The sequence below is a fragment of the Myxocyprinus asiaticus genome, chromosome 22, assembly GCF_019703515.2.
Source record: "Myxocyprinus asiaticus isolate MX2 ecotype Aquarium Trade chromosome 22, UBuf_Myxa_2, whole genome shotgun sequence".
Taxonomy (NCBI): Eukaryota; Metazoa; Chordata; class Actinopteri; order Cypriniformes; family Catostomidae; genus Myxocyprinus; species Myxocyprinus asiaticus.
Genome location: NC_059365.1, coordinates 32731510 through 32744192, shown reverse-complemented (window position 1 = coordinate 32744192; position 12683 = coordinate 32731510). Strand labels below are relative to the sequence as shown.

The 12683-nt window shown below is 38.3% G+C and overlaps 1 protein-coding gene across 8 annotated transcripts in view; it reads left to right on the top strand.

The window, feature by feature from the left end:
* The first annotated feature begins 300 nt into the window (after positions 1 to 300).
* Positions 301 to 12683, top strand: part of LOC127413030 (rap guanine nucleotide exchange factor 2-like) — a 198464-nt gene continuing 186081 nt past the window's right edge. For 7 of the 8 annotated variants that reach the window (XM_051649823.1, XM_051649821.1, XM_051649820.1 and 4 more), the window contains exon 1: positions 7882 to 8419. In XM_051649823.1, the coding sequence (XP_051505783.1) occupies positions 8351 to 8419 (69 nt within the window). In that variant the 5' untranslated portion in view covers positions 7882 to 8350. Of the gene's footprint in view, positions 466 to 7881; positions 8420 to 12683 lie in introns of those variants that run through there. The other variant, XM_051649819.1, reaches the window with a different exon arrangement.

Sequence of the window (12683 nt, the reverse complement as noted above, 5' to 3'; positions counted from 1 at the left end):
TGTGACTCTACCCAGGCCAATTTGGTTGCTTAGGAGACCTGGCTGGAGTCACTCAGCACTCCCTGGATTCGAACTCGCAACTCCAGGGATGGTAGTCAGCATCAGTACTCGCTGAGCTACCCAGGCCCCCCACTTTTGCCTTTTATATTGTTTCATTGTTTCATTAACACACAGATCGGCTGTCTACTCATAGCTGAAGCCTCCGCGGCTGGAACAGGAAAGCAGACTGTCTGCTCTTGTAGAATTGGGACCAGGGACATTAAGAAAGCTCCGGGCTCAGGCTGTGGCCTGGGGATAGAGGCTTCTCCTTTCCCGTATAAAAACGACAGTGATTTTTGTACAGTTTAAAAGCCAATTCTGAGATTTGTTTTGGATTATTTAACTGTTTTCAAAACCATGGCGTCCTATGTGGATAACAGCTTTCGGCAGGCGGTGATGGTGAATCCCTCAGAGAGGACGCAACAGGTCAGAAGGCAGCCTTTTAAATCAGTTATTATGTACACGACTGGCTGTTAAGTATGTTACAGTTTCCTTTGGCTGCGTCTCTGCTCTTAGTATCATGTGCATGCTTGATACATGTTTGTCTTCTTGTACATTGTTGCATTGTGGACAGAATATAACTGTTTTGCCCCGTTATCACCTGCATAAGATAAGGCTAATCAAATGCTATTAAAATGCAACGATATGAATCAACATGCATAAGCTATATATAAATAATTGCATGTATACACACCTAAATCAGCTTGTAATACTCTTATAATGCTGACACGCGCATTATGTAAAGGTTTAGTCAATACTCATCTTTGCAGCCCACTGTATAAACACAAAACAAGCATTTGCAAACTTGAAGTCCTTCACAGCAACACAAGCCATGGCGGCTTTGTATAGGAAACTATTAAACATGACTTACAATGTTTTCAAGTGATATGAGGCAGACTGACATTTATTCATAGAATTAAGGTGCAAAATATCGACCTTTTATGTTCTGAAAGATGTAGCGGTGACATTTTGAAACAAATGTTCCTAGAACGTTAGGAGTAGGTTCCCAAAATGTTGTGAGAACGTTCTGTATTTGTTGGGTAATTTGTTTTCAGCAGGGCTGAAGATGTAGTGTATGTTCTAATCAGAATACATTTACTGTTGAGGTTTTCTCGTTTTAAAGCATTTGTATCGTCTGCGATTGGCAATTGAGGTGACAAGCTGCTTTGTCAGACATAATATTCTGGTTATTTAGATTTTCTACTTTAATAGATTACAATGATTCTCATATACATTATGCGTCTTTAGTCAAAAAATATTGGGTCAATATGTATATGAACCTTTATGTGCATTGTTTATTATTTGTATTTATTTATTTTTTTTATCCCCAGTTTGGAATGCCCAATTCCCACCACTTAGTAGGTCCCTCCTTGCAATCGGGCCAATTTGGTTGCTTAGGAGACCTGGCTGGAGTCACTCAGCACTCCCTGGATTTGAACTCGTGACTCCAGGGATGGTAGTCAGCATCAATACTCGCTGAGCTACCCAGGCCCCCCACTTTTGCCTTTTTTAAAGAAAGGGACGGACGGGTCGAAACTATTTTTTGTGGTAATCAACATATGCCAAAAATGCTGTCGATTAAGCTTAACTTGTATTGAACCTGGAATATTCCTTTAGCATTGGAAGTTACCAAATACATAAATTGTATAAACAGGTACGCTGTTTTTACGTACTCTATTTAGCACACAATATAATGTGCCTCATTTGTTTGCAAGTGTTTCCAAACGCGAAGTTTCTTATTCACATTTATTAATTCAGTCATCCATTTGTTAATTAATATATTCATTTTGTGAACAAAGGGAATAAGGGGAGCGGGTCACAAACCATGTGCCTGACCTATGGCTGATAACTGAACCTCTAGCAGAAAAAAGTACAATACAAGCTTCACTCTTACAAAATATTCAGTCCCTAACTTTTAGGAATAACCCTTAGAACCCAAAAAGGGAAAGCAGTTCTACTGAAAATACTAAACCAGTATACTAGAAATCAACTTAATACATTTATGTTTTTGATGAGAAATGTAAGCGCAGCATAGTTTTAGCGGGAAGACTAGCAGCTGTACATCATCGCACCATTAGCTAGGTAAATCCTAGCCAATCACATGTAAGCCAATGCTTTATAAGTCTGCTCACATTCTATCACATTGCTGTTTCAGTTGTGCTAACACGGCAACCTCCACCACCCCACCACCACCAGTCGAGTTCCGTCCTGCACAGGGGTAGGCTCCTCTCCCCTGCCTCCTATCTCCAGCAGGATATGACGGTTCCGAGTACAACTTCTTCGGACTGCCATACGGGGCTTACGCCAAAGAGAGACATTACATTTTCTGTTTTATATTCATCAAATAAATGTCATCTTGAATTTCACTCAAGTCTGCAAGTCTTCCTGATAGAACATACTTATATTGTGTAAAGTCCAAGTGATATTCAACACAGTCATCAAAAGTGAAATAATCACATTGCTATGAAATGTTCAAATGGATTCAGACTTCAGATCATGTTCACTCAACGTGATTTTTACTGCTTGCTCAATTAACTTACAGTTGTGCTCAAAAGTTTGCATACCCTTGGAGAATTGGTAATATATGTACCATTTTTAAAGAAAACATGAGTGAGCAGGCAAAACACATTTCTTTTATTTCTTATGGGATTCATATTCAACTGTAGGTTATAACAGAATGGCACAATCATAAAACAAAACATGGCAACAAAGAAAAAAATGAAATGACCCCTGTTCAAAAGTCTGCATACCCTTAGTTCTTAATACTGTGTATTGCCCCCTTTAGCATCAATGACAGCGTGCAGTCTTTTGTAATAGTTGTCTATGAGGCCCCAAATTCTTGCAGGTGGTATAGCTGCCCATTTGTCTTGGCAAAATGCCTCCAGGTCATGCAAAGTCTTTGGTCGTCTTGCATGAACCGCACGTTTGAGATCTTCCCAGAGTGGCTCAATGATATTAAGGTCAGGAGATTGTGATGGCCACTCCAGAACCTTCACCTTTTTCTGCTGTAACCACAGGAGGGTAAACTTGGCCTTGTGCATAGGGTCATTGTCATGCTGGAAAGTCCAAGAGCGTCCCATGCGCAGCTTTCGTGCAGAAGAATGCAAATTGTCTGCCAGTATTTCCTGATAACATGCTGCATTCATCTTGCCATCAATTTTCACAAGATTCACCATGCCTTTAGAGCCCCCCCCCAAAAAAAACATCAGTAAGTCACCACCATGCTTCACAGTGGGGATGGTATTCTTTTCACTATAGGCCTTGTTGACCCCTCTCCAAACATAGCGATTATGGTTGTGACCATAAAGCTCTATTTTGGTCTCGTCACTCCAAATTACAGTGTGCCAGAAGCTGTGAGGTGTGTCAAGGTGTTGTCGGACATATTGTAACAGGGCTTTTTTGTGGCATTGGCACAGTAAAGGCTTCTTTCTGGCAACTCGACCATGCAACTCATTTTTGTTCAAGTATCGTCGTATTGTGCTCCTTGAAACAACCACACTGTCTTTTTCCAGAGCAGCCTGTATTTCTCCTGAGGTTACCTGTGGGTTTTTCTTTGTATCCCCAACAATTCTTCTGGCAGTTGTGGCTGAAATCTTTCTTGGTCTACCGGACCTTGGCTTGGTATCAAGAGATCCCTGAATTTTCCACTTCTTAATAAGTGATTGAACCGTACTGACTGGCATTTTCAAGGCTTTGGATATCTTTTTATATCCTTTTCCATCTTTATAATGTACCATTACCTTGTTACGCAGGTCTTTTGACAGTTCTTTTCTGCTCCCCATGACTCAGTATCTAGCCTGCTCAGTGCATCCACGTGAGAGCTAACAAACTCATTGACTATTTATACACAGACACTAATTGCAATTTAAAAAGCCACAGGTGTGGGAAATTAAACTTTAATTGTCATTTAAACCTGTGTGTGTCACCTTGTGTGTCTGTAACAAGGCCAAACATTCAAGGGTATGTAAACTTTTGATCAGGGCCATTTGGGTGATTTCTGTTATCATTATGATTTAAAAAGGAGCCAAACAACTATGTGATAATAAATGGCTTCATATGATCACTATCCTTAAATAAAAGACAGTTTTTTTTTTTGCATGATCAGTCATATTTTCAAAATCAATGCCAAAATTTCACAATTTCTGCCAGGGTATGCAAACTTTTGAGCACAACTGTATTTAAAATGTGCTAATGCAATGTAATTCTTTAGCATTTGGTCTCAACTTAATTTAATTGTGTATAATCCATCTATGTTCATTTAATCCAGTTGTGTTGGGACTATGTGAATAATATTTGTTGCATCAATTTATTGTTGAAACCGGGCAGGAGATTTTCATTTCCCAGAATGCTTTGCATGGGACTTGTTTGGGAGAGTACATTTTAAAATGATGTGCTATTTTAATGCATTTCTAAAGACATTAGTCATTAATCTTACAGTTCATACAAAATCTTTGTTTAAACACTAACCCTTAACACTTACATAGTTTTCTAATTTTAAACCATGACTTGCACTATACATAAGTAATATTGGCATTATATTCATGATGAGGGGAATTGGCCCTCACAGTGAGTCTGTTTTCTCCCAAGGTTATTTTTCTCCATTAACCAACATCTTATGGAGTTTTGTGTTCCTTGCCACAGTCGCTTTCGGCTTGCTCAATGGGGGTATAATACAATTATTATTTAATTACTTATTTTTAAACACAATTCACAATAATATTTTATCAAACTACAAAATGATGACTCTAAGACATTATAGATATTACAGTTTCATTTTCTGTTAATGCATGATCTTCTGTAAAGCTGCTTTGAAACGATGTGTTGTGAAAGGAGCTATACAAATAAAATGACTTGACTTAACTATGCAAAACGAAACAAGTATGAGACTTGTTAGTGTTTAATGTTCTGTTCTGTTGGGATTTAGATGAGTTTCTGTCATGTTGAATTGTTTTGTGGAAGATTGTTAACATTGTGGACAAGAGTGGAGCTAATGGTTTGGTCGAGGTTGAGTACATTACTACTAAATAATGAGTGTATTGCTTTTCTCATGAAATAAATATTGAGGGACACTCAGAAAAAAATGACAGATAGGGGATCTGTAAACTCTGCAGCACCATACTCATTATACAGTATATATATATATATATATATATATATATATATATATATATATATATATATATATATATATATATACAGGTGCATCTTAATAAATTAGAATGTCGTGGAAAAGTTCATTTATTTCAGTAATTCAACTCAAATTGTGAAACTCGTGTATTAAATAAATTCAGTGCACACAGACTGAAGTAGTTTAAGTCTTGGGTTTACCCAAGAATGAAAATTTTCTGGTCATTTACTCACCCTCATGCTATTTCAGATGTGTATGACTTTCTTCTGCTGGAAAAAAATTATATATATATATATACAGGTGCATCTCAATAAATTAGAATGTCGTGGAAAAGTTCATTTATTTCAGTAATTCAACTCAAATTGTGAAACTCGTGTATTAAATAAATTCAGTGCACACAGACTGAAGTAGTTTAAGTCTTTGGTTCTTTTAATTGTGATGATTTTGGCTCACATTTAACAAAAACCCACCAATTCACTATCTCAAAAAATTAGAATATGTTGACATGCCAATCAGCTAATCAACTCAAAACACCTGCAAAGGTTTCCTGAGCCTTCAAAACGGTCTCTCAGTTTGGTTCACTAGGCTACACAATCATGGGGAAGACTGCTGATCTGACAGTTGTCCAGAAGACAATCATTGACACCCTTCACAAGGAGGGTAAGCCACAAACATTCATTGCCAAAGAAGCTGGCTGTTCACAGAGTGCTGTATCCAAGCATGTTAACAGAAAGTTGAGTGGAAGGAAAAAGTGTTGAAGAAAAAGATGCACAACCAACCGAGAGAACTGCAGCCTTATGATTGTCCAGCAAAATCGATTCAAGAATTTGAGTGAACTTCACAAGGAATGGACTGAGGCTGGGGTCAAGGCATCAAGAGCCACCACACACAGACATGTCAAGGAATTTGGCTACAGTATTCCTCTTGTTAAGCCACTCCTGAACCACAGACAACGTCAGAGGCGTCTTACCTGGGCTAAGGAGAAGAAGAACTGGACTGTTGCCCAGTGTTCCAAAGTCCTCTTTTCAGATGAGAGCAAGTTTTGTATTTCATTTGGAAACCAAGGTCCTAGAGTCTGGAGGAAGGGTGGAGAAGCTCATAGCCCAAGTTGCTTGAAGTCCAGTGTTAAGTTTCCACAGTCTGTGATGATTTGGGGTGCAATGTCATCTGCTGGTGTTGGTCCATTGTGTTGTGTTTTTTGAAAACCAAAGTCACTGCACCCGTTTACCAAGACATTTTGGAGCACTTCATGCTTCCTTCTGCTGACCAGCTTTTTAAAGATGCTGATTTCATTTTCCAGCAGGATTTGGCACCTGCCCACACTGCCAAAAGCACCAAAAGTTGGTTAAATGACCATGGTGTTGGTGTGCTTGACTGGCCAGCAAACTCACCAGACCTGAACCCCATAGAGAATCTATGGGGTATTGTCAAGAGGAAAATGAGAAACAAGAGACCAAAAAATGCAGATGAGCTGAAGGCCACTGTCAAAGAAATCTGGGCTTCCATACCACCTCAGCAGTGCCACAAACTGATCACCTCCATGCCACGCCGAATTGAGGCAGTAATTAAAGCAAAAGGAGCCCCTACCAAGTATTGAGTACATATACAGTAAATGAACATACTTTCCAGAAGGCCAACAATTCACTAAAAATGTTTTTTTTATTGGTCTTATGATGTATTCTAATTTTTTGAGATAGTGAATTGGTGGGTTTTTGTTAAATGTGAGCCAAAATCATCACAATTAAAAGAACCAAAGACTTAAACTACTTCAGTCTGTGTGCATTGAATTTATTTAATACACGAGTTTCACAATTTGAGTTGAATTACTGAAATAAATGAACTTTTCCATGACATTCTAATTTATTGAGATGCACCTGTATATGTATATATATATATATATATATATATATATATATATATATATATATATATATATATATATATATAATATGCTAAAGTGTTTGATGCCAGCAAGCAACAAGCTGCAAGATTCAATAGTTATTTGAACAGATCAAATTTAAGTTACATTAACTCAATTCATTTAAGTTTTACAAAGAGTAGAGCATACATTTTTATTTCATTTCAAAGAAACTCATTTTCATTGTGTGAAACCAATGCCCACAATTGAATTATGTTAAACTATTCAATGCGTACTGATTATATACATTCTCCCTCCTTGATCGTGTTTTTAGGAGGCCACTGATTATATATAAAAAATTTGATTTTAAAGCATGTTTTGTTTTTGGGTGAATTTTGTGTGACTTCAGAAAACAATGTCAGTTTATGGGAAAATCTTGATTTTTAGGTGATTTGAGGTGACTATAGCAAGCTGTGTCATTCAGTATTATTATTTCCCCCATATTATTATATATTGTTGTGCTACAGTTCAGTGTCAGCTACTGAAATGTGTAGTCCCCCCCCCTGCCATTCTACCATTTTTATTAAAACAAATGGGTAGGCTACTGTTTAATTGTTGTAAACAAACTTTGCAACTTTGCCAAGCTGGGTCTCCAAGAGTTGGTTTCCAAAGTCAAAAGACAAATACATGCCTACCTTATTTTTTTAGTAATTGACTGCCCTGTTCTACTCTTGTAATTTAGCTTTCGTCCAGTGGATGGCGACTAAGCACTATGTGTTGTGCGTGAATTGTTCTCTGAGCTCATTATTGTGTTGAATGGACTCGCCCATGAACCCTCTTGAGGCGGTCGGTCACCATGGTGGTGTCATACAACAGCGAGCCCAAACCGCACACCATCCGTCGCTTTTACTGGCTAAAACACTATTTATAAACGCTGTCTTTGACCCTCCGCTGGCTTGCAAATGGCTTAAAATGGACAATCACCCAACGCATGGATTGCATTATTTTTTAAAGATGGAAAACTGAAGGAATAGCGAACAAGGGACAAACGGAATGCTGAAAAATGCACTCGTCTGCGTAAAACCTAAACCTACCAGCTTCCCTGCAAAAACGTTTCATTAACACAGATCGGCTGTCTACTCATAGCTGAAGCCTCCGCGGCTGGAACAAGAAAGCAGACTGTCTGACATTAAGAAAGCTCCGGGCTCAGGCTGTGGCCTGGGGATAGAGGCTTCTCATTTCCTGTATAAAAACGACAGTGATTTTGTACAGTTTAAAAGCCAATTCTGAGATTTGTTTTGGATTATTTAACTGTTTTCAAAACCATGGCGTCCTATGTGGATAACAGCTTTCGGCAGGCGGTGATGGTGAATCCCTCAGAGAGGACGCAACAGGTCAGAAGGCAGCCTTTTAAATCAGTTATTATGTACACGACTGGCTGTTATGTATGTTACAGTTTCCTTTGGCTGCGTCTCTACTCTTAGTATCATGTGCATGCTTGATACATGTTTGTCTTCTTGTACATTGTTGCATTGTGGACAGAATATAACTGTGTTGCCCCGTTATCACCTGCATAAGATAAGGCTAATCAAATGCTATTAAAATGCAACGATATGAATCAGCATGCATAAGCTATATATAAATAATTGCATGTATACGCACCTAAATCAGCTTGTAATACTCTTATAATGCTGACACGCGCATTATGTAAAGGTTTAGTCAATACTCATCTTTGCAGCCCACTGTATAAACACAAAACAAGCATTTGCAAACTTGAAGTCCTTCACAGCAACACAAGCCATGGCGGCTTTGTATAGGAAACTATTAAACATGACTTACAATGTTTTCAAGTGATATGAGGCAGACTGACATTTATTCATAGAATTAAGGTGCAAAATATCGACCTTTTGTGTTCTGAAAGACATAGCGGTGACATTTTGAAACGAATGTTACTAGAACGTTAGGAGTAGGTTCCCAAAATGTTGTGAGAACGTTCTGTATTTGTTGGGTAATTTGTTTTCAGCAGGGCTGAAGATGTTGTGTATGTTCTAATCAGAATACATTTGCTGTTGAGGTTTTCTCGTTTTAAAGCATTTGTATCGTCTGCCATTGTTTGAAGAAGCTAATAAAAAAGAAAAGAATCAATATTAATTTAATAATGACAGTCGGGCACTTGAGGTGACAGGCTGCTTTGTCAGACATAATATTCTGGTTATTTAGATTTTTGCCCGTATTCTTCTACTTTAATAGATTACAATGATTCTCATATACATTATGCGTCTTTTGTCGAAAAATATTGGGTCAGTATGTATATATATGAACCTTTTATGTGCATTGTTATCATACACTGGAAATAGCCTACATTTAGAAAGAAAACTAGCAGGCCTGATTCATGCATTTATATTTATGCATACAAATGCATAAATACTTGCTCATTAAGCCTTTATAGAACAGATTGAGCCATAACAAATTGATTGTGAAAGCTTTTTTGATTAATAGAGCTGATTTTGTGCACAAGGGAACAATCACATTTGTTCATGCACCCAGTTGTTTGTACCTGGATTTAACCATTGCAGACAATAGAGGGACTTGAGGGCCAGTATGGTATTCATTAGTGAATATAACAGCAGGAATGAGAACTGTATGCAGCTGCATTTCCTAAAGATTACGTGATATTCCACATCTGTTCCCATTGAGTGATGGAGCCTTTAAATCTTCCTGGGTTGCACTCGGATTTGGACACCATTCAGCAATCCAAGCCGACCTGATTGATCAGCAAATGGCATGGAATTTAAAGGGTTAGTTCACCTAAAAATTATAATTATATTCTCATTTACTCACCCTCGTGTCGTTCTGAACCCATTGGACTTGCTTATGAAGGCGAATGGTGACTAAGGCTATCAGTCCCTAACATTGTGCCTTACATCTCCTTTTGTGTTCCATGAAAGTAAGACAGTCTTATGAGGATTTTTGGGTGAACTATGCCTTGAAAGGCTTGAAGGACACAATTGAAATGGTCACTATGATGTAGCAAAATGTAAGGTACATGTAACCCCTAATTCAGAAAAATGCGTGATGTAATCTCGCTCCGTTCATGTGGGTTAATAGGAGGTGTTCCATGAAATGGCTTTAAGACACACTTAATGTGTAAAGAAAGACTCGTTTTTAGGGAATGACGCAGGCTTTTCAAATGGAGCTTGAAGCTTATTATGGTTCAACAACGACAACAACCTCAGCACTAACACAAACTGATGTTTGGTGCAAAACTGGACATCTTAATGGGGCTAAACATCCCCCGGTTGGAGTAGGTGATTTTGGACACTATTTTCAATGGCAGACGGGTACGCACGGGTCAAGGAGGCCAAAAAACAGGCTGATGGCACTTTGCGCTTTGACCTCTGTGAGTTAGTAGATCAAAGAGCAAAAGTGCACATCTCTTATTGTTCCTAAGAGCAAGCTAAATATATCTGTTTGGCGTCAAGAGACAAAATCTGGCTACAGCTTTTTTTGATGCCCACAAAAATACTATAACAAGCTGGTCATCCGGGACTGTAGGTTTCCTTCCGACAACTTCCTTCCTTTCTTTCACAGAAAGAGGAAGTGCATCAGAGGGCCATCATAGCCTGACAAATCTTAAGAAATCCCTTTTTCTCATTGTTTAAAAAAAAAAAAAAAAAAAACAATGAGACCTCCTGCACCCGGTTCTTTTTTTTGTTAGTCGCTAATATGAAGCTGCATTTTTTACACTCGCATGCCACTCAGCAAGCTGTAGGTGTCTCATGAATTCTTTTAAATCTGAAATATGTCATTTCTGCGACACAGAGATGCAGTGTTTACAGTTTATGTGAAAATTAACCTACAACTATCTTACTTATAGTTGTCACGGCATATTAAACTGGGATAAGAGAAAGTATTTTAACATTGACAAAGTTACATACTTCAGCTTTAAAGGAAATTCTGTGACCTTCTTCTCATCCTTATGTTGTTCCTCATGTTTTCCGTTGTCAGTGCTACATTTCAGCTAATTGCAGTAAGAACTGCTGTGCTCACGGCCTCAGGACTTGCTTTTCTGTTACTGCATTTCTGCATTCTCTGGTTTTGCCCCCAGTCGTTCAGTCAAGTGGAGTCACATGTTATGAATGGGAGTCATTGCCTGACAGAAGCACTTTGGACACATACTGTACATACATAAGCTTGAACAAAGAATGGTTTCAGTTACGTCTATAATCTCAGTTTACACGGATGGAATAGACTGACCGGCTGGGGAACATCAACAAAAGCATGACAACTGCAGTGTTAATTCCCGAACATGTGTCACATCTTCTCCTATATTTTCTTTAAATACACTGTTGTAATGGCCCATGAAAGACTGACTGAAAGGCAAAATGATTATAGACTGCACCGTTACTGGGCGAATATGTCATTGTTTAGATGTTTATCAGCCATTCAAACAGCCATTGTAGCCAAATACATTCAAATGTTGAATGTTTTTAAGTAAAAAAGAAAAAAATTAGTTAAAAATATTCCACACTGTTCTCCACCTACATGAACTTAAGGAAGAATATTTTATTTTTTCATTTATAAAAAAATACGCACCACAGTCGGCACACCTTTGCTCCCAAATAGATTTAAAGGGATAGTTCTCCCAAAAATGTATCTAGTGCTCAAAAATCTAGTGCTCTGCGCATGCATCAAGCACTAGGAACATTTAAACACAGTAGTTGGGCAACAGTAGAGGTGGGCATCCCACGTCCCTTCCTGTGGTTCTTTTGATCACTTGTGTCAGAGGAGAGCTCATCCTCAGCCTCACTTTGATCTGCTGCACTGTTTCTCTGCTCTGATCCAGTTGTTAGCATCTCGCTCTCTGTGATCTTACTCAATGGATGAAACCTCTTGCTCTGAAGTTACAGCTAGAATGGATCTCTAAAGCACGATCTAGCTTTTTAGAAATCATGACATACTGATATGCTTGCCAGTAGTACGTTTCCTAAATTGTAAAAATATGGTTAAGGGTTTTTCAAGACCATTTAAACTTCTGCTCGTAACTCGTCCCGCATGTTTCTGGCACGGGCTTGTTGAGGAGGTGTGTGCTATTACTTTTCTATGGATTTGGACTTTCTAATGATTCTCATTCTTTTTATGATTTCTTAAGAATCTTATTTGGATGTAAAATTTGAAATGTTACAGCTTGCAGAACTCTCAGTCTGACATACATTTTTAGTGCAGCATTGGTATCTTGGCAATGTTTGTGACTAATGTTAGTTAAAGCAACTTATAGCTGAATTAGAGGGACAAAATTCTTATTGAGGGGCATTCATTGTGAATGACCCCTGATGCTTTAGTTGCTGTTGAGAATCCTGATAAAGCCCCCGCAACTGAATGCTGTTACCTTAACTCTGTTTTCCGTAACTTCATTTTGCTTTCCAAAAGATTTACATCAGGCCATAAAGTAGTGTCTAATGAGTCTCTCCAATTTATTCAAACAAAACAGTGGAGAGTGAGTACTAATGATGTCGCCATCCAAATAAATGAGTCTGCATGAATTTGTTACAAATTATGACTATGCAGTCTTGGCGCTAAGATCATTATGTAGTCCTTCACTGAGGTATGACAGCGATTTACATAATGATCAGTGCGCTGGTGGTCTGGCATTGTTAT